This window comes from Oncorhynchus tshawytscha, linkage group LG20 (genome assembly GCF_018296145.1).
Source record: "Oncorhynchus tshawytscha isolate Ot180627B linkage group LG20, Otsh_v2.0, whole genome shotgun sequence".
NCBI lineage: Eukaryota > Metazoa > Chordata > Actinopteri > Salmoniformes > Salmonidae > Oncorhynchus > Oncorhynchus tshawytscha.
In genome coordinates this window covers 5,860,270-5,886,264 of record NC_056448.1, presented here as the reverse complement: position 1 = coordinate 5,886,264, position 25,995 = coordinate 5,860,270, and the positions used below count along the sequence as shown (strand labels likewise).

The 25,995-nt window shown below is 39.4% G+C and overlaps 1 protein-coding gene across 5 annotated transcripts; it reads right to left on the bottom strand.

Moving 5' to 3' along the window:
- Window positions 1-1,733: 1,733 nt before the first annotated feature.
- Window positions 1,734-18,367, bottom strand: klf4 (Kruppel-like factor 4). 5 transcript variants are annotated; one of them, XM_024380985.2, is made up of 6 exons: window positions 8,943-9,369; window positions 8,686-8,800; window positions 5,079-5,916; window positions 4,776-4,943; window positions 3,760-3,895; window positions 1,734-3,702 (listed from the first exon to the last, which is right to left on the bottom strand). In XM_024380985.2, exons 1-6 carry the CDS (start codon window positions 8,945-8,947, stop codon window positions 3,663-3,665), a joined length of 1,302 nt encoding a protein of 433 aa, XP_024236753.2. In that variant the 5' UTR covers window positions 8,948-9,369; the 3' UTR covers window positions 1,734-3,662. The 5 variants fall into 5 exon arrangements, with proteins under 5 accessions (XP_024236753.2, XP_024236751.1, XP_024236752.1 ...); XM_024380983.2 differs by having other exon boundaries at window positions 1,734-3,714; window positions 3,772-3,895; window positions 8,943-9,368; XM_024380984.2 differs by having other exon boundaries at window positions 1,734-3,645; window positions 3,703-3,895; window positions 8,943-9,362.
- Between the last annotated feature and the right edge of the window lie 7,628 nt (window positions 18,368-25,995).

The following is a 25,995-nucleotide window of genomic DNA, read 5'->3' as shown; positions in this document are numbered from 1 at the left end:
TAATATCAATTACAGTCCCATTCTCATTTGCTTTTAACAGTACCAATGAATTAGAACAGGTCACGGTAGAAATAGTTTTAGTTACTCAGCTCCGTGGTCCTGGAATTCTCTCCTGAACATTTAAAATCTAGTCTCATTGGTGGAGTTTAAACACTTGATCAATGTAAATATCAGAGAAAGGTATAATTGTCTTTAGGACAGCTGTTTTTTAGTTAAGACATTCATGTTTGTTTTTTAACGTAATATGTAATTGTTGTACTGTATGTGTGTCTATTGTTTTGTTTAATGTTGTTTTAGTGTATGCAAGTTTTTTTGTCTGAAACTTTGTTCCCCCTGCTGCTATTGCACCAGGTCTCTCTTTTAATCTCAATGAGAAAAGCCTGTATAAATAAAAGTTAAATAAATAAATACAACTTTTTTCACTTAATTTACATTTTTTATACTGAGTATAAACAAATCTATGAAATAGGTTATCTTGGGTTTTGCCTACACTCTTAAATCTATAAAATAGGTTATCTTGGGTTTTGCCTACACTCTTAAATCTATGAAATAGGTTATCTTGGGTTTTGCCTACACTCTTATATAAAAAAGGGTTCCAAAAAGGTTCTTCAGCTGTCCCCATAGGAGAACCCTTTTTGGTTCCTGGTAAAATCTTTTTGGTTCCTGGTAGAACCATTTTGGGTTTCATGTAGAACCCTCTGTGGAAAGGGTTCTACATGGAACCCAAAACAGTTCTACATGGAACCAAAAGGGTTCAACCTGGAACCAACAAAGGGTTCTTCAAAGGGTTATCCTATGGGGACAGCTGAAGAACCCTTTTAGGTTGTAGGTACCACCTTGTGTGTAGGGGGTTCCCCACTTAGGTCAGTAATGACTGTTTGAGTAAAAGTACCAGTAAAACAAACTGGGAGCTAAAATGTTGAGTGATAATAACCTAAAGAACAGCCTAACAGCAATATAACCGATAGAACATGTCATGTATAAGTTCAGATCCATTTAAAAAATATAAAAATAAAACCATGTAATTGGAAAATGAAAGATGTAGTGGAAATGATACGATTATGATCCATAATGAATTCATGTTAGCCGGCCTACACATGACTTATAAATACAAACTTGTTGTCGAACATATCTCCTCCTGGGCCCGTATTCATAAAGCGTCTCAGAGTAGGAGTGCTGATCTAGGATCAGGTCCCCTAGTGACAGGTAGGAGTTTGGAAACCACAGACAATAACAATGTTAAAGGGATTGTATGAATTCATTTAAAATTCATTTGACTAGGTAAATGGGGACACCTACCTTTGATAACTATTTATGTATAACTAGTTTAATAACTATTTTATGTAAGATATTTATGCTACACTACGCTACTTCAAAGAGTTTGTTGAAATTGCTAGTGAACAGAAACTCCACAACTTGGACGTTTGCAATGATTATGAAGTGTGTACACTTTCCTTGTATTATATAGCTTTAGAAAAGGAGATGAGCATTATTAAGCATCTTAAGTAAGATTTTAAGCATTCATATTATTTTAAATGTGCTATGACTTACGTAAATAGATAGTCAAACCTTATAGTTTAATAAAACTAGATACGGATGTTGCTTCATTTTGATTTACATGGTTGAGGTACATTTACCAAATACATTCATCAAAACATGTTACAGGTTAATACGAGTATGGGAGAATTTACATAACAGTGCTATCAAAACAGCAGTGATCAGTACATACAAAGTGAATTTTAAATACATTTTATTCTTTATGTTGTACAAAACATTTTAAGCAGTTTTTAAAAAGCATTTTCTTTACAAATGTACAAAACTTCAGATTATATTACATGCTTTGACTCTGAACAAAAAAAAAAACATTGTTCAGAGTTTTTAAAGATGATATGAATGTCTCATGTAACATTATTGCATTTTGCAACCACAGTGCATTGAAAGATTGCCATCGCCATTGAGGAGCAAAGTTTTCACCTGATTAAAGTTAAATTGCGGAAGAAGAAAAACTCACAGACAAGAAACTCACAGACAAGAAACTCACGGACAAGAAACTCACGGACAACCATGTGATACTTGATACTCTTTTTTTTATCTGTTTTCTTTAAAAAAAAATCTTTGGTACCTTTTAATACACTTCATTATCTTTGAGCAGTTTTCTGTAACATATCAATTAATTTGTACCTGTAATCAATGGCTTGGAAGAGTAATATAAATGTCTAACACAGTATGAATTTGACAAACAATGTTTCTGATAGAATGGATATAAGGCCTCTTAGGATGTGTTATGTTGTTTCTGTGTTCTGTCTGTCTGAGTCTTGTTTCCCTGATAACTAATACATTTCCAGTCATACGTTGGCACCTGGTCCTCCAAGTTTTGTCGATAAATAGCCTAGATGGTAAATTCCAGTTTTGTCCCACAAAGGAGGTTGTTCCGAGGGCTCTTGTCAAACGTCATATCACGATCCCATTTATGGTAGTGCTGAGCAATTAGTGCTTTTTGAGGTCAGTTCGGTTTCGGTTCAATCATTTAAAAAAATATATAATTAGGGTTTTCGATTTTGGTTTTGATTATTTATTTTTGATGTTATGAATTATGTGGGTTGAATGCTGTAACAACACAGAATAAAACTATTAAAAAAGTCTCATGATAGCAGTGATTGTCCATTACTTCTTATCACTTATTAACCATAATTTGTTCACTTCACTTTAATAAAATCTTTTAGTTGCTGTGGATATTCAATTTTTTTATTTGATGACTTTATTATTTCATTCCAAGTGATGATCTCATCTCTATAGAGCTGCTGCCTATTCTGTCTGTCAAAATCACTATTGTTATAGTTATTTAAACTAAATAAGGCATTGTTTTATGACTGCTGAATACCAACTATCAGTTACATAGATCACGTGTCAAACTCATTCTCCTGAGGGCAGAGTGTCTGCGAGTTTTCGCTCCTCCCTTGTATGTGATTGATGAATTAAGGCCACTAATTAGTAAGGAACCCCTCACCTAGTTGTTTAGGTCTTAAGTGAAAGGCAAAACCAAAAATCAGCAGACACTACCCTCCATGGAATGAGTTTGATACCCCTGACTTAGATTATGTATTTTCAGGTAGAGATACATTGCGAAGCAATTGCTCTCTATCCCTCTCGATCGCATTTTCTTCTCTCTTCTTTCTCTTTCCGTGTCTGCCCCCCACACCAAAGTAGGCGTGCAATAGATTAGTATCATTATAGTTAATGACCACGTTTACTGCGCTAAACTATGCAGAATATTGTCCTGTCGGAAACTACAACTCCCTACTACATCACATAGTTTGGGCTTGATACTGTGCAATGTGTGCATTGAGCAATTAGTTATTTAAAAAACGAAAAATAACCACCATTTCGGTTATTCGCTTATCACTAATACATGGACAAAGAACAGTCTTTAGTCATAGGGTTTGAACCTAGGGAGTGTAACACTCTTTGTCGTCAATCACACAACTTGTCTTGATGCTTTGACAATGGCTAGAAGGCAATGTTTGGTTTTTAAAGCTACAAGTTCAGATCGGTCTTTGCAATAATATCTTTAGTCTTTAAGTCTTGGTCTATGGCGTCCAGTGAGTCCATAGGTGTCTCTTCATGTGTAGTGCCAAGTGGTCAGACCTTGAGAAGGCCCTGTCTCATAGGTGTCTCTTCATGTGTAGTGCCAGGTGGTCAGACCTTGAGAAGGCCCTGTCTCATAGGTGTCTCTTCATGTGTAGTGCCAGGTGGTCAGACCTTGAGAAGGCCCTGTCACACTTGGCACACTGGAACGGGCGATGCCCGGTGTGTTTCCTGTAGTGCCGTGTGAGCTCATCCGAACGGGCAAACTTCCAGCCGCAGCCCACCCAGTCACAGTGATAAGGCTTCTCTCCTAGTAATGACACAACACACACATACACGCGTGCACAAAGGCACACGCACACACACACACAGAGAGAGAGCGAGAGAGACACAAACACAAACAAGGCCGTTAGAATTTTGTTTGTTGACCCTGGAGTTAAAACAGACCAAACTCTCCTCTCCTCAACACAGAGGTTGTTCCTGTCCTGCAGTGCATGAAGGTTAAACAAATCAGCCTACAGTTGTATTTGAAAAGTGATCAGTATAAACCTGCTGTTGCTGTTTAAATGCCCGTTCATGACACCTGCCAACTGGGCTGCTGTTCTCTCTTTTTAGCTATTTTACCATGATGACGCAGTAGAGTCATTTACTGCTAGCATTACAACAGCCGTTATGCCAGGGCCAAGCAGCATGGGGTAGGTAGCAGGGAGGTAACAGTTATAGGTGAACATATAGTGTACTGCTGAGGGACATTAACTGGCATTACTGAATAAAAAATTCATGAACGCATGAATAAGTAAAATCATCCTGTCATATAGTAGCTCTATAGTGCAGTTAACACACAAGGGTCACATTGCTGCCTCTAACAAATTGTTCCATTTCAACAAATTAAATGGATTATTCCAGCCATTAAATGTGTCTCCATTCTACAGACTGTCTCTATACCAAATCATTACCAAATTAATAAAAAATGTAAAGTAAAGTTAATATTAATCCGGTTTTAAACTTAATGTTAAAGCTTCCTGCTGTGAATCATTAAAGGCCGACCATTTCATAAACCATAAACTACAGTAATGAAACTCATAACCAAGCGATGCAATAAGAATTAAAAAGTGCCTTCTAAAAATCCTCCTGACATCAAAAAACCTTTTGAATTTTTTTCCAATGAGAAATCCAACATGTGTACCAACCTGTGTGCGTTCGGTGATGTGCCTTGAGGTGAGAGCTCTTGGTATAGGTTTTTCCACAGCCGGCATAGTCACACGTGTGTGTGGCAATTCTCTTCCTAGGCCATGAGCGCCGGCCGCGTTTGGGTTTGGGCTCCTCTGGTAGACTATCGCCACCGGGGGACAAAAGCTCTAGGAGGAGAGAAGAGGGTGAAGTGATGAGCTCATCACCTCAATGTTTTCCTCAGAGTCAGGCACCAGAAAATGTTAATGTTGTGTAAAAAAAAGGCTCTTGGTCAAAAACACTTAGATTGAAGTTGAATTTACCTTGGTACTGTAGAGACCCACGATGCTGTGGGAGTAGAGAGTAGCCTGTCGGAGAGGTGTGGTGGTAGCCCGGACCGGGCAGCGGGATTTGGGGGTGGGTTAACACCTGGCTGGAGGGGTGGTGGTCCCTGGCCAGTGTGTGGTCCGGAGACAGAGATGAGGCTGATCGGCTGGCAGTCATAGGGCGACCCCCTGGGGGGAAGCCGTGGGGGTCGAGGTGGGGCCTCTGACCAGCCCTGGGCTGGGAGTGTGAGTTCACCACCCCTAGTTGGAGGTCCACGGGCCGGGTGATGGTGCACGTGCTGGGGTTCTCCTGCTTTATCCTATGGCAAATAAAGGGCAACGAAGAGGAGGAGGGGTCCGTGGCAGCACCAACACCAACACCAGCTTTACTACTCACATTAATGCTGTGGCTAACCTCTGCCATATCCATGGTGGACTTCACCACAAACTTGCCATGCAGGCTGGTGGGATGGAGGTACGCCGTGTCCAGTTCAGGCCTCATCAGCTCCGCCACGAACCCCCCAGAGGGGGACACGTCGCTGATGTCAGGGATAGTGTACAGCATGTCACTGTGAGCAGAGTCCTGGGGAGATGGGAGCTGGTAGGAGGAGTAGGAGCCCGGGGAAGGGGACAGGTGCTGGGACCCGCCCGTTGCCATAGCCTCAGCCTGCTGCTGTTGTTGTTCCTGCTGTTGCTGTTGTAGCATAGTGTTGGACAGGATAAAGTCATAGTCCAGTAGGTCCAGATCTTCAGGTTCTTTCTTGGCCATTCCAGTGGAGATGTCCTGGTCAGAACAGCTGCTCCTCTTCAGGTGGGACAGCTCCTCCTTCCATCTCTAGGGAAGACGAGAAACACACATTCAAATCAGTATGAGTACAGAAAGAGAGCCGAGATAATAGGTAATCCATCAACATAATGCTGAAGACTGCCTGATATTCTGGTGCTAAACCATTGAGAGACTGGCTGAGGTGAATCTGCTCACCCAGACTGTGTGTCCTTGGTCAAAACATTTCATTGCCAAATGTAAGTACCTGTAAATGTCTTGTTCTGTCTAACTGAAATGGGAAAGTGATTCTTGGTCATATCTATCGTTGTGTCTCAAATACGCTTGTGTAATCCCAGGCATGTACAATAATCCCAGACATGTACGATAATCCCAGACATGTACGATAATCCCAGACATGTATGGATTAGTTCCAGTTTATTAGGATGCTATAACACAAGAGATCTGGATAAGCTTTTCCTGAGAACAACTCACATTTTGTAGGCTATTCTATTCACATTATTGGCAATAGATAAACCAACAGCGTAAATCAATTCAAATCAAATCATAGTTCATTGGTCGTGTACACAGATTCGCAGATGTTATCGCAGGTGCAGAAAAATGCTTGTGTTTCTAGCTCCAACAGCGCAGTAATACCTAGCAGTAAATAAAACGTAAAAAAACACAATCCACACATAATCCCACAAAAATAATAATTAAGAAATAAAGAAATTAAGAATTTACAGAACAAGCAATGTCAGTGACCGGAATATATATATATCCAATGGAGACTCCTCAGAGGAGGAAGAGGAAGACCATACTCCACAGTAAAAAAATTTTTTTATAGTGCAACATTAAAAAACGTTATAATTTTTAGATAAAACTTTACTAAATATATTCACGTCACCAAATAATTTATTAAAACGCATTGTTCTGCAATGAAGGTCTACAGTAGCCTCAGCAGAACCATGATGTAGCCGGAGGACAGCTAGCTTTTGTCCTCCTCTGGGTACATTGATTTCAATGCAAAACCTAGGAGGCTCATGGTTCTCACCCACTTCCATAGATTTACACAGTAATTATGACAAATTCATAATTCCCCCAACCTATCAAAGCTCTAGCAGCATGAAATTACTTAAGCATAAACTACAGCTAGCTAGCACTGAAGTGCATAAAATATGGTGAGTAGTTTACTCAAAGAGAGAGAAAGACAATAGTTGAACAGTTTTGAACAAATTAATATCTTACAAAATTAAGGAGAAGCATGAGAGAGATTTTTAAACTTTCACTTTCACTTAGCTAATAAATGCAGCTAGCTTGTTTAGTCTACTCAAACACCCGGCTCAAACAGAAAGGGATGCTATGTTAGCTAGCTGGCTCTGTCCATCCAGCACTAGAACTTTTCCAAGTCAAGGTTAGCTTTCGTTTTATTCATGTATTGCCACTGGGGCCCGCCGGTGTAACTGCTAAACTGCTTTCTGGCTGTACACAGTACTGCATGACTGTAGCGGGTTTACTAACGCGTTAGGCCTAGTAGCTATGTTGACTATGACATGACAACAATGTAGGCTGTGTGTAGCAGTTAGCAGTCATGATATGAAGGTTTTTCTTGGAAAGTTTTTTTGCCTGGTCACAGACAGCTGATGTGTTGTGCACTGAAGTCCACAAGCGAAAGGAAAAGGTGAGAGGAGGAGAGAGTGTAGATAGTTGCGAGAAGGAATTATACTCTACAACGAGCAAAGTGATCACGCTGTTTTTATGTGGCTGCTATGAAAGTTAACTGTGTTTGTGTGTGATCAGGGATGTATTCATTCCGACGATTCTGTTGAAAACATTTTCTTAAACAGAAGCAAATGGTACAAAACGGGGAGAAAGATATCTGAATTTGTCCAATAGAAACTCTAATTTGCAACTTTTGGGCTAATGATTACACCCTAGATCAGCTAGATGCAGGCAAGAGTGTGCATGTCGGTATTGAATGTGTCACTGTCTGTCTCTTGACGTGTGCCCCTACGTTGTAAACTTTCATTCATAGGCTAGGTTGTAGCAACCTCATGATGGGTACAGGGAAAATTTGAGTATTATGTAGTAGCCTAAACCTATCGATGTTACGGTGAGCTGGGCGAATGGAATATGAATGACTGTCATCCAATATGCTGTAATAGAAATAAGGCTCATAAAAAATGAATGATAATCCTCCCTCATCTTAAACTGCACCAACCGCCACTGATATATACATATAATGTATGTAACTATATATAGCCTACATACTATATAATGGTGTGTAAAGACAGTATGCAAAGTATATGAATAGAAAAGGTGTGTACAGCTGTAGTTTATGTAGGATGAGCCTTGACTAGAATACAGTATATACATATAAAGTGAGTAAACACTATGTAAACATAATTAAAGTGACCAGTATTCAATGACTCTATGTAGCCGACATAGGGCAGCAGTCTCTAAGGTGCAGGGTATAGTACCAGGTAATAGCCGGCTAGAATAGTGACTAAGGTTCAGGGCACAGTAAAGCAATACAGGATGCCACTGCTGGGTATATGCTGTAAATTATAGCTAAATCCTTATAGTAGACTACCATCCATTCAGTCAGTGACCACGCTGAAAATTCTACTGTTATCCCGGCTGGTGCACGCCCCTACTAGAGTGCGGCAATGATACAACGTAGCAACACGAATAACTACGAGCAATGACATAATGTCAAGAAATTAAACAAATGTCCATAGAAATACACAAATAAAACCGATTATGACCTGACCTACCATTAAATATGCCTATAGCCCAGACCGTTGAGATAAAAAAAAAAATTGCTATGACCATACTCACCAAATTCGCATGTCCCGTGGATTTATTCTTGACAGTCGGGCCGCTTGCAAATGTGGATATGGATGGCAAAAGCGTCCCGCTCAATGCCATAGTATCGAAGTCACTTGGTGGTTGCCTGCATAAACAAAAAAAAGATGTAAATGTAAATCCTTATCGTTTTCTTCCAAAATAAGGAACAGCCTATTAGGATCCAAGCGCACTTTATAATGGCATTGGCCATCCAAAATGCTGCTTTGTCAAACTAAAAAAGCCCGCACCTCATCAATGAAAATATACGTGGTTCTTCTGATGAATTTATTCTGTAAAATACACTGGTTGTTCCAGCATGGGTTACGTAGCCTATTTTACACCGGTTGACAATCCGAGATGATGTTGCGCTACACTTCACTCCAAGCCATGCTTGTGGGCGCAGCGAATGGAACAGGCAGACTGAGACGGACAACCAGGCATGGAACCGCTGATGCAAATTGATCAGGAGTGAGGCGACACCCGGGGATTCCCTCGTCTCCCTAGCAATCCCGCTGCCATGCAGGGACCGGAGTACAGACTGAACCGACAAAAAGTGACAGCGAGAGAAGGGTTTCCTACTTCTTAAATCATCGCCGGTGGACACGCCTTCGTGTTGCTGAGCAACAGACAGGCAGGACAGAAACAACACTTCTCGCTGGTTAGGTAGAAAAAATAAGGTGCAGTTCATGACGACAGCACAAGCTTGCAGGGCTGAAAAAGACAGAAAAAAACGAACTCCGCGCTGTCTCCTGTTTATATCCATGCAAACAGAGCGATGGCAACAGGGAGGCCCTTACACAGCCGTTAGCTTTTTATCCAGAGCTAATGTGGGGGAACCGGATCAACTCAGTTCTAAGGGATAGCCTATAGGTTTCACAGTAGGCTAGTATGGGAATAATGACTTGTAGTTGCACTAATTGACGAGATATTGTAGCTCCTCTATAGAAAACACAAGTGTTCAAGGGGCCTCATTTATCAACCAAGTATAAATGTCTTACTAAATTCTGGCATACCTGGAGATTCTAGGTTTTGCGTGTGCCAAAAATGTTCATTGATAAATCAAAAACATATTGTAGGCCTATTATACAATCCTGCCTGGAAAACGCCCTCCATTCACCTTTTATGGTAACAAAAACACCCTCATTTGCAGTATAATTTGGAAATGTTGGAACTGGGCCATGTCCATTTCTGAAAGAAAGCACAATAGCAAATGTGATCTCATTTCTGTAGAGGTGTGGGCAGAATGTTTTAATATTTTGCAGAACACTAACTTCACATTTTACACGATTGATTGTATTTTCAAACAATTTAAAAGTAAACGCTGCAGCCCACATACAAAATACGAATTCTTGTTCAATATTGTATTTTTTAATAGATGATTGTGTTTCTTTCACCTGTCTTGGTATAGGCTCTGAGATTAAATGGGCTATGATGTTTTATTTATTTCACCTTTATTTAACCAGGTAGGCAAGTTGAGAACAAGTTCTCGTTTACAATTGCGACCTGGCCAAGATAAAGCAAAGCGGTTCGACACATACAACAACACGCCTCTATCTCAGTCACAGCAATACTGCAAGCCTACTCAAACTGTCTAGGCTACCGGTCTATTTACATTTGAGCATACTTAGCTAATGAATGAGCAATGGATAAATAGTATTTGTTGTGTTGCTGGAATACACAACGAAAAAACATATGATTATAAAACTCAAAGTAACATTTTAGGCTACATGCTGCTATGCAATCTCTTTACCAATGGCGTTTCAATATTGTTATTAGCCTACCATTGTTATAATTCCTGTGCGTCAAACTAGTTCAATAAATAGCCTACCAACCTTTGCAGGAAAAGTGTCGCAAGAGTATTTTTTATCAGGTAGCACCTTTGATAATGAGGCCCCAGGACTGGGGACTCCCCACTCTAGGCTACTGTATAGGCATTCCCTTGTCTGTCACTCTAGCCTATGCGTCCTTGTGATAGTAGCCTATACAGTAAGTACCCTTATAGCCTTATAGATTTCCAATATGATCGCTCCAACAGTTCTTACATTTCAAACATTTCTGATTATTCTCTAACAATTATTCAGCACCTATTACCTTAAGTGAATAATAACAACGTAACAAATAAGGAACAGAATGCAGCTATTTCTTTGATTAGTAAATGTATAAGTTACAATATTCTTTATGCTTATCACATAATATTTGTAGAGTTACCTACTATTGTAGCATATGGGTAAGTTATTATTAGCTTAATGTGTGTCGCTTATGAGCTGAGTGTGAATTGTGTAACCTCATTGTGTACTTTGCCTGTGCAATGCAATGGCGTTTAACAATTACACTGGCCTACTACAGGTGTGTCACTGATTGTGAATGACAAGGTACAATTGGCAATGATGGCTGGTAAAATAGACAAAGTACGTACATTCCAAAATGCATATCAGACGAGACTTTGCAATAAATGTTTTTGTGGGAGTATCTCAGTATTGCAGACAGACATCTGCAATGCACCTGCCTTAGGTGAGTTTTGCATTTTGCATATTGAACTCCATGTCTGTGATCAGCTCATACATAAAGCAAACATAAAATTAGAATAGTTTTGGATCACTTCGTGTTTCATTTTAACTATGTATCTGTACTTTTTCAAACCCTTCGGGTTTAATTGCTGATCTCACACCATGTCTTGTTATCGGTGAAGGAGTATGAAAAGAACATTATTAATCTACTTCTGAGCCTCACATGAGATCAGCATTACAACATGCTTTTTCTGCATAGCTTTTTCTGAATGTCCTTTCATAGAATAAACAAGTTAACTTTCCATAAAATAAGCAGTTAACTTTCCTTAGAATAGGCAGTTGGAGTTACAATTATGTCTAAACACTCACTATACTGGCATATGACTATATACGGTACATCTAGTTATACTACTTATAAACTTGTAGGATCTCTGAATACATTCTCATGTTGTTTTTGAAGTGGGCTGAGGCTGTGTAGTGTTTGCTTTGAGCTGGAAGCCAACATAAATGCTGTGTCCCATGGAGGTCTATCAGCTTAGAGTTCTGTGTCGAGAGCAAACACTACTGGCTCACCAATCCTGTTGCATCAGGATCTTGTCGGTTGGGCCATGTCAACAAATGTCCAATTGGTTGTCTTCGTTACTCCATTTACATGACATCTACATTTCACTGTAGTGTAGAGACGTGATATGATACTTGTAAAACAATTGTTAACAGTGGAATAATAATAAAACAATTGTTAACAGTGGAATAATAATAAAACAATTGCTTTACAAGTATCATATCACGTCTCTACACTACAGTGAAATGTAGATGTCATGTATCGACGTACTGTCACAAGCTATATACATACATAGTCACCTTACCCCTGCCTACATGTACAAATGACCTCAACTAACTAACATCCGTTGTATTTGGCGCACGTGTCAAATAAAGTTTGATTTGATTTGATGTCTATTTTAAAGACTAAACCTCCTGGCTTTGTTTGGTGAGAATATACTTGCTGTTAAGTGTTAAATGGATTATTTTTTTTTTAAAGACCTGTTTCCTGCAGCAAGTTTCAGAAACACAAAAGGCCTATCTCAATATGGCCATATTCTTTATGATAGAGGACAATGGCTTTGTGTAGAGGTCTCAAAAGACAGGATTCACTTTCAACTCTTTCTGAAGTTGTTGGCCTCGAGAGAAAGAGATACAGAAAAAAAGGGAACGATAAAAAATAAAGAAGGAAGGTAAGAGAAAGAGAGCGATAACATGTATTGTGTAAATCGATCAATTCATGGATCTATTTACAGTTGAACTGTAAAACTGTTCCCAGTAAATGTACAGCATTATACTGGCAGCAGAGTTGCCAGCTAAATACAGTTTTTTGCTTTACAGCAGGGAAGCTGTAAAAGGTTTTACAGTAAGAAAAAGGGTAGTGTATTGTACAATACATAAGTATACTGTAAATGAGCTTATTGTAATCATTACAGCATCACAGCTGTATTATATAATTACAGTTAATTGCTGGCAACTCTGCTGCAAGTATAATGTTGTAAATGTACAGTACACCATGTTACTGTAATCAGATTTATGGTACCAATAATCTTACTGTAATCTTTTTATTGTAATTGGAATGAATTAATGGATGAATGCATTAATTCATTGAGAGGAGGCAGGGTTTGTATTTTACAATATTTTACTGTAATTACATGGTTGACTGCTAGGTAATGTGCTTTAATATTATAGCATATCAAAGTGTTATCAGAAAATATTTAGACCCCTTTCCTTTTTCCACATTTTGTTATGTTACAGCCTTATTTTAAAATGGATTAAGTTAATATTTTCCTCATCAATGTACACACAATACCACATAATGACAAAGCGAAAACAGGTTCTACATTTTTTTGCATATGTATTAAAAATGGTAAAAATTAAGATAATTTACATAAGTATTCAGAACCTTTGCTATGAGACTCGAAATTGAGCTCGGGTGCATCCTGTTTCCATTGATCATCCTTGAGATGTTTCTACAACTTGATAGAACTTCTACAACTTCTTGATTTTATTAATATCTTTGGCGGAAAAGGCCGGCACGATTTCTTTATACATCCGCTTCACGTGATTGGCCATCAGAATTGTCCTGGATATGATTTGAAAAGGCACACACCTGTCTACGTAAGGTCCCACAGTTGACAGTGCATGTCAGAGCAAAAACCAAGCCATGAGGTTGAAGGAATTGTCCATAGAGCTCCGAGACAGGATTGTGTCGAGGCACAGATATAGGGAAGGGTTCCCAAAAATTTCTGCAGCATTAAAGGTCCCCCAAAACACAATGGCCTCATTCTAATCATTCTAAAATGGAAGAAGTTTGGAACCACAAAGACTCTTCTTAGAGCTGGCCGCCCGGCCAAACTGAGCTTTCGGGGGATCAGGCCTTTATTGTAAAGTGGCCAGACGGAAGCAACTCCTGAGTAAAAGGCACATGACAGCCTGCTTGGAGTTTGCCAAAAGGCACCTAAAGGTCTCTCAGACCAGAGTTACCTCTGCTGCAGAGGATAAGTTCATTAGAGTTGCCAGCCTCAGAAATTGCAGCCCAAATAAATGCTTCACAGAGTTTAAGAAACATACACATCTCAACATCAGCTGTTCAGAGGAGACTGTGTGAATCAGGCTTTCATGGTTGTATTGCTGCAAAGAAACCACTACTAAAGAACACCAGTAAGAAGAAGAGACTTGATTGGGCAAATAAACACGAGCAATGGACATTAGATTGGAGTCCAAATTTGAGATGTTTGGTTCCAACTGTTGTGTCTTTGTGAGATGCAGAGTAGGTGAACGGAGGATCTCCACATGGAGGAGGAGGTGTGACGGTGTGGGGGTGCTTTGCTGGTGACAATGTCAGTGATTTATTTAGAATTCAAGGCATACTTAACCAGCATGGATACCAGAGCGTTTTGCAGCGATACGCCATCCCATCTGGTTTGTGCTTAGTGGGACTATCATTTGTTTTTCAACAGGACAATGACCCAACACATCTCCAGGCTGTGTAAGGGCCATTTGACCAAGAAAGAGAGGAATGGAGTGCTGCATCAGATAACCTGGCCTCCACAATCACCCGACCTCAACCCAATTGAGATGGTTTTGCAGAGTAAAGGAAAAGCAGTCAACAAGTGCTCAGCATATGTGGGTACTCCTTCAAGACTGTTGGAATGTCATTTCAGGTGAAGCTGAACAGTTTTTGCTTCGTCATTATGGGGTATTGTATGTAGATTGATGAGGGTGAAAAATGATGAAAAATCTATTTAATCAATTTTATAATAAGGATGTAATGTAACAAAATGTGGAAAAAGTCAACATGTCTGAAAACTTTCCGAATGCACTATATATAGAGCAAAACTGAACAAGGACATGGCAAATACTCAACCATTACAGGTTTGAGGTTTCCTTCACTCATGCTGCCAAACATACCCTCATAAAAATGACTATCCTACCGATCCTTGACTTTGGCGATGTCATTTTTGCAAAAATCACTGATGCTGGAGACTTATATCTCCCTCACTAACTTTAAGCATCAGCTGTCTGAGCACCTGTACACAGCCCATCTGTAAATAGCCCAACTACCTCATCCCCATATTGTTATTTTTTGTTGTTGTTGCTCTTTTGCACCCCAGTATCTCTAATTGCACATCATCGTCTGTACATCTATCACTCCAGTGTTAATGCTGAATTGTAATTATTTCGCCACTATGGCCTATTTATTGCCTTGCCTCCCTAATCTTACTACATTTGCATACACTGTACATATATTTTACTTTGTGTTTTTGTCTGTACATTTGTTTATCCCATGTGTAACTCTGTGTTGTTGTTTTTGTCACACTGTTTTGCTTTATCTTGGCCAGGTCGCAGTTGTAAATGAGAACTTGTTCTCAACTGGCCTACCTAGTTAAAGAAAGGTGAAATAAATCAAAATAAATACATTAAAATTGTTGGGGCACTACTACATTACCATATATCAGTTATTAAATTGGTACAGTGTTCTCACATATGGATACAACAAATATATCCTCATACAAGGCAAGCCTCAAAATGTGTTAATGAGTCAGAAACAATAGTGCCATGCACCCAATTGTGGTCAAAAGGGTTTTTGGCACACCAAAAATAAGGCAGGGTACTGTATTCTGTGGGGTGTCATTACAGTACATTTTCAAATACTGTACCTCTTTCATGTAATGTACTGTTAAACCAACGTTTCATTAGAATTTACGTTATACTTTAACAGTTATGCCTAAAATCACCCGGAGTGCATTGTACATCTTTGTGAATAACTAATACTGTAACGGTTTTCTAGTGGTGATGAAAATCACCCAGAGTGCATTGTACATCTTTGACAAACACACCACAATGAATAAAATACATAAAGATAAACACAAAATACTTTGACCAGGGCGTGACAAATACGGTACGTTGTTGTTCGTTTTATTGTGTAATACTGTAAAAAACAGTGTCACTATAGAAAGCAAAAAATCCAGTATTATGGGTCATATCTTTCAAACTGTTTGGGCTAGAAACAATACCGTTTCTCTGTAGTAATGGTGCAAACATAATCATCACTAACATGCAGTCGCTAGTGCGACAGGAACTTCCCTGCCTGCCAAACCTTCCCCTAACCTGGACAACGCTGGGCCAATTGTGCACCGCCCCATGGGTCTTCCGGTCACAGCCGGCTGCGACATAACCTGGACTCAAACCCAGAATCTCTAGTGGCACAGCTATCGCTGCGATGCAGTGTCTTAGACCACTGCGCCACTCGGGAGGCTGTCTTTTTCTTTTTAAACTAAAATATTCGGAGCTTTCTGCGTCTCACCCGACAGCTTGTTTTGTCCCACTACGAGTCATTGTTAACAGATGGCTCGTTGCGGAAACTTCCGTAGCCTGCCGTCCTTGATCAACTAAACCTAAACTATTACCAAAATATTATTTCCCATCAAGAGATGCATATCTATAGGAACAATACTTACGATCTGTGGGGTTGAATGTACCCTTCGCTATCAAAGATGCACATTTTTATCCAGGGTCTCCCATTTTCGGCCTGTAGAAGTGGGCAGCCCACAGGTTGAAAATAGGAGACCCTGTATAAAAACGTGTTTTAAGTAAGTATGAACACCATGGGACCACGCAGCCGTCATACCGCTCCGGAAGGAGACGCGTTCTGTCTCCTAGAGATGAACGTACTTTGGTGCGAAAAGTGAAAATCAATCCCAAAACAATAGCAAAGGACCTCGTGAAGATGCTGGAGGAAACATGTACAAAAGTATCTATATCCACAGTAAAAATGAGTCCTATATCGACATAACCTGAAAGGCCGCTCAGAAAGGAAGAAGCCACTGCTCCAAAACTGCCATAAAAAAAGCCAGACTATCTTTTGCAACTGCACATGGGGACAAAGATTGTACTTTTTGGAGAAATGTCCTCTGGTCTGATGAAAGAAAAATATAACTATTTGGCCATAATGACCATTGTTATGTTTGGAGGAAAAAGGGGGAAGCTAGCAAGAAGAAAAACACCATCCCAACCGTGAAACACGAGGGTGGCAGCATCATGTTGTGGGGGTGCTTTGCTGCAGGAGGGTCTGGGGCACTTCACAAAATAGATGGCGTCATGAGGAAGGAAAATTATGTGGATATATTGAAGCAACATCTCAAGACATCTTCCAAATGGACAATGGGTCTTCCAAATGGACAATGACCACAAGCAATGACCACAAGCATACTTCCAAAGTTGTGGCAAAATGGCTTAAAGACAACAAAGTCAATGTATTGGAGTGGCCCTCTCACAAAGCCCTGACCTCAAGCCTATAGAACATTTGTGGGCAGAACTGAAAAAGCATGTGTGAGCAAGGAGGCCTACAAACCTGACTCAGTTCCACCATCTCTGTCAGGAGGAATGGGCCAAGAATCAACCAATTTATTGTGGGAAGCTTGTGAAAGGCTACCTGAAACATTTGACCCAAGTTAAACAATTCAAAGGCAATGCTACCAAATTCTAATTGAGTGTATGTAAACTTCTGACCCACTGGGAATGTGATGAAAGAAATAAAAGCTGAAATAAATCATTCTCTCTCCTCTTATTCTGACATTTCACATTCTTAAAATATAGTGGCGATCCTAACTGACCTATGACAGATAATTTTTACTCGGATTAAATGTCAGGATTTAAAAAAATATATGTTTTTGGATAAGGTGTATGTAAACTTCCAACTTAAACTGTAGTTCTCATTATCCAAGCATCATAGCAACCATACCAACCTCATGTAAGGACATCATCAGTGACATCAAAAATGGAGGCAATGATATTGTACATCAACGCTAATCATGTACGCCCTAACTCAATGCTGTCAAGGTGTCATGTTCTCCATAATTCACTCAAGTGACACATTGGTGTGGGATGCTAGTGAAAAAATGTCCTCATGTTAAATTGCCATTATGATTGGTCCAATCAATGAATGGATTTGATGAAGTATGCTCTCAGTCTCTTACTTGCAGCAGCTCCAAAGTCTTTGGAAAGTACCTCCTGTAACGATTTTCCTTGGCTCTCCGTAGACACTTTTCCAATGAGGAGACTAACCACTCTGTTATCACAACTATTGCTACAACTGTAAGAGGCCCCTACATGCTAGGCTCCTACACTATTGGATGATAAGGTCTCCAACAGAAATGGTCTTTATGACTAGTCATCCATACCCCCTGTTGCGTTATTGGGATTGGGCCGTTAAATTGCTGACAAACAGAAACCCCCAACGATTCTTCAAGGTTCCTGGATGACTTGTCAGAGGAACGTTTCCAACAGGATTGGTCACTATAACATAAAAAATGCGATACTCATCACAATTGTACCTAATGTCAAATGCATTGACATGTTTTTCAACAAACATATGGATATAAAGATGGGTAAATAAAACTACAGACCTTCTTGCACAACTCTCTGGGCACTTGGCTGTTGTCTCCAGTCAGATTAACTTGTTTTGCCTGACATGGTTTCCAGCAGCATTCCATCCCTAGTTCAGTCCCCCAGGAAAGCATTCAAGTCAATACGATGACTAACGGAAAATACTCCAGATATTGAGGTTATTGCTGCTCTCTTCCAGATGCTTTACAGTAATTAAAAAATAGCATTCATTTTTTCCCTGAACTCTTAGCTTGGTCTAGCTTTGTTAATTCACGCTGCTAACAAAAAAAACACAGCACTAATGATATTATATTTGCCATGTCCCTCTGTCGGTCTGTTTTGTCATCTGATGCTCAGTGCCTTTGTTTGTTTGTTTGTTTCAACTGTATATTTTTAACTGTCTGTAGATTATATTGTGATGACATTCAACCTGGACTCAGGGGTAGACGTAACATGCTGTAGTAAATGAAAATCCGAGACACTCCAATGAGTATGATGTGTTACATTTGATATGGTATGTATTCATTAGGGGATGTCCATCATCGTATGATATGATATGAATTATAATTCGTATGTTACGCAACATGCACCAATTTCAAAGATTTTGCTGAGTTACATTTCGTAGAAAGTAAATTAGTCAATTGAAATAAATTAATTTGGCCCTAATCTATGGATTTCACATGACTAGCTAAATAAGCTCATTTGCTAGACGTTCGCGTTATACCATACCAAACGTAACATGTCGAATTCATTTCAGTGTCCTGGATTTTCATTTACTATGTTGCATCTAGTCTATGAGACCAGCCCGTGACATTCCATGTTGTTGTGTGTAATTACAAGAGTAAACTGGTTAATCCAGTGAGGGACACTCAAAACTCATCCCACAAACTAAGACATTCTTTACTTTTCTTTCTTTCTTTTATTTTCCCACATGGCACTAAAAGTGAAAATTCATTAATAAAGAAGACACAATATAGTAAAACATTTTTGAATTCCTGTTCTCTATTAATTCAACCTAGATAGTGAAGTCAGGTGAAAAGAGAAGGTCAAAGACAGGTCCTCTCCAGTAAAAGTTATTGTCGGGGTAGTTAAGGGATTAAAAAGGATTCATCAAAACATATCATGCTTTCTTGTCAGTTAGTCTGGTCCACCAGTAAGATAGCAATTAGCCTGGGGATGAGATGACTTGTCAGTTAACTTGCTGTGTTATATATCTGTTCAATACTTCCTGAAAGGACATTTTGTATCAACATTTAGGATCAATAGACATACACCTTATGGACTAAAGATATTGTAGGCCAAGAAAAGCTTAACATTTAGGTACATTTTAGCTGGAACTGATGCTCAGGAATGAGCTGTGTAAAACAAGAGGTGCTCCACTCACAGAAGTTAGCAGACTAATTTGAGTGTGCCTATTTAATCCACAAAACAATTTGTCTGTTTATGAAATAAAAACAATTCAGCACTTGTTTGAAAGCTTCTGTTCATTAAAATAAAATAAATGCTGTACTTGTTGGCTACAGTTTCTGTTCATTAAAATTAAAAAAACAACAACAGTGGGCAGGCTTGAAAGCATGCCGTGTCAGTCAGTGTGGTGGCGTGCATTGGGCTGTATGAGGGGGCTGTGTGTTGACAAGGCCCAAGCCAAGCTTCCACAGGCAGGGCCCCGGTCCTGACCGGCCTGCTGCTTGCATCACACCATCCGATCTGGTGGGCTTCTGCGCTTAGGCTAGGGAGAGAGAGAGAGAGAGAGAGAGTGAGAGAGAGAGAGAGAGAGAGAGAGAGAGAGAGAGAGAGAGAGAGAGAGAGAGAGAGAGAGAGAGAGAGAGAGAGAGAGAGAGAGAGAGAGAGAGAGAGAGAGAGAGAGAGAGAGAGAGAGAGAGAGAGAGAGAGAGAGAGAGAGAGAGAGAGAGCTCCTGCTGGGCTGCAGGCTGTCCACCCTCTGGCTGCACTGGGATACCACTGCTGCCTTAAATATGCCAGTTATTTTTAACCCGTTACGTAATAGAGCCCAGAGCCGTCCCACTCTGTTACAATGTTTCCCTTCAGTCGGAGGGGAAATGGATGGGAGCCACACTTCCTGGTCACATCGTGCTATAACAGAGCACAGGAGGGCTGCCGAGTCAGAGAAATAGCTGAAACAGGGGAAGGAGTGGGAGAGGACGGGGGAGGAGGGGAATGGGTGTGAGCTTGGCATACTGCCTCGCTGCTGCTGTACTCTCTCCCAAAACGTAACCCCCTCCTCAGCAGCTAGAGAGGGGCTGGTCGTGCTGTCTGGGCCTCTAGACATGGCAGGCTGTTTTAATCAGCTGCTTGGACGTCAGGAACAAAACAAACAGTGCGGGCAGCAGAGATTGGGGTTTGTGAGTCGTGGAGGAAATGAGAGCGTGGGTACGACACATCGGCAGACGAGAGGCGGCGTGACGTCAGCAGGCTGCGCCAGGATTAGAAACCTCTATAAAGGAATTGGGATTGCTCGCTAGTTCCCTCACACACACACAGAGAGCAGAGCATTTACACTGAGTGTATACTGACACACCACTGCCAACTGCCGCCCTTAGTACCCGTAGCCTTATCACATCTTTTCTTATATGTAGTACGTATGCTCTGTAAAGCCTTTATTAGTTATCTTTCATTTAAAGTGGAACCATTATCTTTAGCGCAAATGTACAGAGTTGGATAGATTTGACACAATTCCTAAACAAAGTGATGAAATCTTCATTTTTTTAACCTCTGAAACTTCTATTGAATAGCTGACGTAGTAACACTGTGGGAAATCAGGCATGGCAAAATAGGTCTGGTGTAGTGTAGAAGAAGTATCTGTTTTGGGGAGATAACATTTCAGTTATCTCAGTACTGTAGGAACATCTATTCTACAGCCTGCATACACATACAGTATATGCATTATTAATATTGTCATGTTCTGTCCTTTTATCAATTCATAAATATGTATTTAGATAGTCCTATGCCATTTGTATGCTCATGGATTTCAGATTGTATTGACTGCTTTGCAGGCATAATAAAACTTATACTATACACTGTGGTATAGCAGACATAGCCACATATTTTAGCCAGACATCCATTGGCAGGCACTCATTTTGTCGTCATTCAACATTATGTTTGGTCTTTAGGAAGCGTCATCAGTGTGTGGTACCATCAGACCATTGGTCAGGCCAGGCAGACTACAGGCACAGACAGGAGATGGGGGTTTCTTACGCTTGGCAGCATTTTTGGGGTTTGGGGTATGAGGGCTCCTTTTATCATGCTATGGTTGGGGACATAGGAGTACGTTTGGAAGGCCGAGGGATAATATCGCCATACACACATGTGAACCAAATGATTTAAGATACTATTATTATTATTATTTTTACTTTCATTATTTGAATATGTTACATTAAGAAATATATGTAGTATGTAGGTGATTTCCACGAGTAGGAACAATGATGATTTAGTGGGGGATAATTGCAGAATTGTGTGAAGTCATGGTTCAATGGGAAGGGGCTAGTTCAGATCCACATCTCTCTGGTCTACATGATGGGCTGAATGATGAAATAATGTGAAACTTCAAGAAATTATCAAGGAAAATGAGTCGTTTTGGGACCCAATGAACACAAATATAACACAATCTCCTCTTAAAGTATCAGAGTACTCCATTGAGTATGTTTTTTGGTCCGGGACTAGGATTAAGTCCGGGAAAGGATGGGGAGAAACGGCCCTTAATCTTTTAGTTTGTGATTAATAAAATATGTGTGTCCAATATGGTTTCCTAAAACCACCTTTTACAGTGGCTAACTTAATATTGTATAATACACTAGACGAACACCATCCTTTCCTGACACTAGTATTTTTAACAGCAACATAATCTTTTCATCACAGTGTCAAAGATTGCTGACTATTTTTCTACCCTCTTACAAAATACCATAAGTGTATGACCCCATTCTATTCTGTCCATTCAAAATGTGTAACTTTATACAGTATGACCTTCATGTGTAAGTCTTAATTAACGGTAAAACATGAATAAACAATGATCATTGAAAATGACAAGGCTTTATTCAGACAATGTGAAGACATTGTGCTGTTTGTAGTGTGTTTCAAGTTGGAAAATACTATAATTATTTGTTACAACTTACATCCATACAGCAACACTGATTAAAAACCATTTCACTCACGGTTTTACCATAAAGAGTTTGCCTGTCCAGCTTATACAGTACACTACTACAGTGCTGCGGAGAATATTGCTCTATGGATCTGTCGGCTACCACATCTTTACAATGTAAGCATGCGTTCCTATACAAACAGATGAAGAAGTAACGTTTTTATTTTCCTTTGAAAATTTAATTGGAAGTTTTGGAACTCCGGATCCAGAAAACAGGCCTCAGTAAGTACAGCAATTGGACGTTTTGAAACGTTCCAGCAGCGTCTTCATCTTGGCCTCGTCCGCCAGTTAATAGGTCATTTTATTCTCAGCGTTCAACAGCACCATTAAGCATCACCAAAGATTTTTAGAACTAAACCAAGATAGACCACAGCTTATAATTTCCAATGGGAACAAATTAGTCATATTGGGCAGAACAGGCAAGGTGGTGGACAGAGCCAAGCATGCGCTAGCGATATCCTATTGTCGCGTTCTAGTGTACATCTGAATATTTCCATTAGGAATCGCCTACTCTGTGAAATGTGCATGTGCAATAACACAATTTACTTTTGCACTCCTTCTAAACAGTGCGATTTTTAAAAACTTTTGCAAAGGGTAAAGCCTACTGAACTTAGTCCACTCTGTTCATAACAAATTCTAGTTTTGGGAACAGAACACTGTATTGAGATCAAATGTTTAATTGATGAGAAAATGTGCAAAATGTTGTCCAAAATCCATTATTCCACTGCCCGCTAGTGGGCTTCCTCTCACTACCATATTTGGTATTGAGTGGAAACGCCAACCGGATGCTTCACATTTATACATCTGTCTCATTGTTCTATCTGTGCCATCACCATCCCATCTTCACAACAATCAACAATTAAATCACTGAAGTTTTGTTTATTTAAATACAATTGAAATGGGAATGGGATATCGTGATTGACTGCCTATGTGGTTGTCTGACAAGCTTGTGTGTAGGCCTATATGTTTCCAATCACTTTGGTTGTGTCCTTGTGAAAAGTTCCTCTTTATTAGAGCACAAAATATCTCTGTCGTGCAGCACTAGTGAGAAGGATTTTCCCAGATAGAGTTTGGCATAATGAGTTGTTGAATTTCATGCCAGCTGAATTATCTAGAGGATGATTAAAATCACGCTACAGAATGTTTTATTGATTTGCTCACTGAGGAAATGGACCATCATGCCCCTATAAGAAAGCGTGCAGTTGGTGCTTGTCCATCTCCATGGATTGATGATGAACTGGGTGAGGCTTTTTCTCAAAGAAATATGGCAAAAGTCTTTAGCAGCCAAGTCAAAATTAGAAATTGATGAACAGAATTATAGAACATTATGTAATTATGCAGTTAAATTGAATCGAAAGAAAAAATAGTTATTTTTACAACAATGCTTTTATTGATTGTAAAAATTATTCTAAAAAGGTATGGAACACAGTTAAGGGCTGTCTCATCATGCCCATCTAGTGTGGAGGTTGACGGGAGAATGATAACAAAACCAATAAATAATAATTTTGACAAAATTAATGCATTATGGTTTTAAGGTGGTAGCATTGAATTGGGTACAGTAATATCTAACTGACAGGAAACAGTCCACCTATATCAATGGTTCATTTTCTTCCCCTCATGTGTTAAACTGTGGAATACCGCAGGGCAGCTGCCTTGGGACACTTCTTTATTTAATATATACCCTCCCCATGCCTTACCTGAAACTCAAGCTACTATATTTGCTACTATATTTGAAGATGATACTACAATTTATGCAGCAAGACAATCGGTTCAACAGGTACAGCAAGCTTTACAAGGAGATTTGGAGAATATCAGGGAGTGGGTTTGCTAAAACAAACTTGTTTTACCACCAAGAAAACCAAAGTTATGTTGGTCTGTTCCACTAGAAAAAGGCCAAAACAGCATGGGATACAATTAAGTATGGGAGGAGTACAAATTGAAGAAGTGGCAGAAACTATTGGGAGTGCAGCTAGACAACTGCTTATCATGGTCATCTCAAATAACTAATCTATGTAAAAAAAAATTAAAAAAATAAACAGCATGCATAATCAGAAGGATAATACAAGCATTAATTGAGAGTCAGGTGAACTACTGTTCTGTGGTCTGGGGAAATGCATCATCAAGTGAAGTTAGGAGGCTGCAGAATGCATAGAACAAAGCAGCAAGGATTGTTTTAAGGTGGAGATATGGTTCTTCTGTTGCAGTCATGCGCAATGTTCTTGGTTGGTCATCAATCAACAAGATAATTGAAAAAACATGCTTGTTTTATTTCATAATATACATCATTAAAAACGGCCAAGTTCTATTCACAACGGTATTCAGTTGGTTAGAGACAGACATTCCGTAAATACTTTCCGTAAATTCCGTAAATGATTGTCCACCATCTATGCATTATCCAGACAGAAAAGAGAAATAGGCAAAAGAACATTTCGATTTATAGCAATAAAGAAATTGAATAAATTAACTGAGCAAACCAGAAACCTTTCAATATATAAATGTAAACATAATTTTAAAACAATTTAAATATAATACATAGAAATGTTGTGGGACTATAGTAGATGAAGAATCAATATTTTTTAGATTGAGTATTTATTGGGTCATTATGTTAGTATATTATGTATGTTTGTAATAGTGTGTTATATGTGAAAGTGTGTTTGTATTATAAATTGTATTTTAATGTTAAAGGACTCTTGGAAGATTAGTCCAAATGGGGACAAAAAGAGATCCAAATCAAATCAAATCAAAATGCCATAATTGTTGTTGTCACGGATCCCTTTGGAACTTTCATTACGCGCACCTGTCCCCTATTCCCACTGATTAGTACTTGTGTAACTGTGCCCTTTGGTTTCCATTGGGCTGTCCATTATTGTTCCCATGTTCGTTGGTGGTGTGAGTACCTATGCATTGGTGCAGCTGTTATGCTGGGTGCTATATATATTGTGTATTACGGGTATCGTCTTGTGTCGTCCAATGAGGTTTAACCTCACTCTTTTGTTAGTGTACAACCCAGTGTTTTTGTATACGTGTATGTTTTGGGTGTATTAATAACCCCTAATGTGTATTACGGGTATCGTCTTGTGTCGTCCAATGAGGTTTAACCTCACTCTTTTGTTAGTGTACAACCCAGTGTTTTTGTATACGTGTATGTTTTGGGTGTATTAATAACCCCTAATGTGTATTACGGGTATCGTCTTGTGTCGTCCAATGAGGTTTAACCTCACTCTTTTGTTAGTGTACAACCCAGTGTTTTTGTATACGTGTATGTTTTGGGTGTATTAATAACCCCTAATGTGTATTCCTGTGCCTGTCCACAAAATCCTTTATACCAGTGTGACAGTTGTCAGATTTTAGATGCAAACTATACGTGTTCCTGTGAAAGCGTGGACTCCTTTTCCCTCTTCAGGGAACATCATGCAATGTGTGACCTATTCCTTAGTTCGTCGGATTCAGTACCCTGTTGGGACTGTTGGAAAGTAGCCTGGATTAGGTGAACTCAGCCAAGAAATGGAAATATTAATGATAATAATAATAATAATAACAATAATACATTTTGTTTTAAGAGCTTTTCACAACACCCAAAGTCCCTTTACATATGTAAGAAAGTCAGCAGGATAAAAAGCAATACAATCACATTCAAAACAGTATATAAAAGTACACTAAACATGATGACAGACTAACCATGGAGAACACTAAACATGATGACAGACT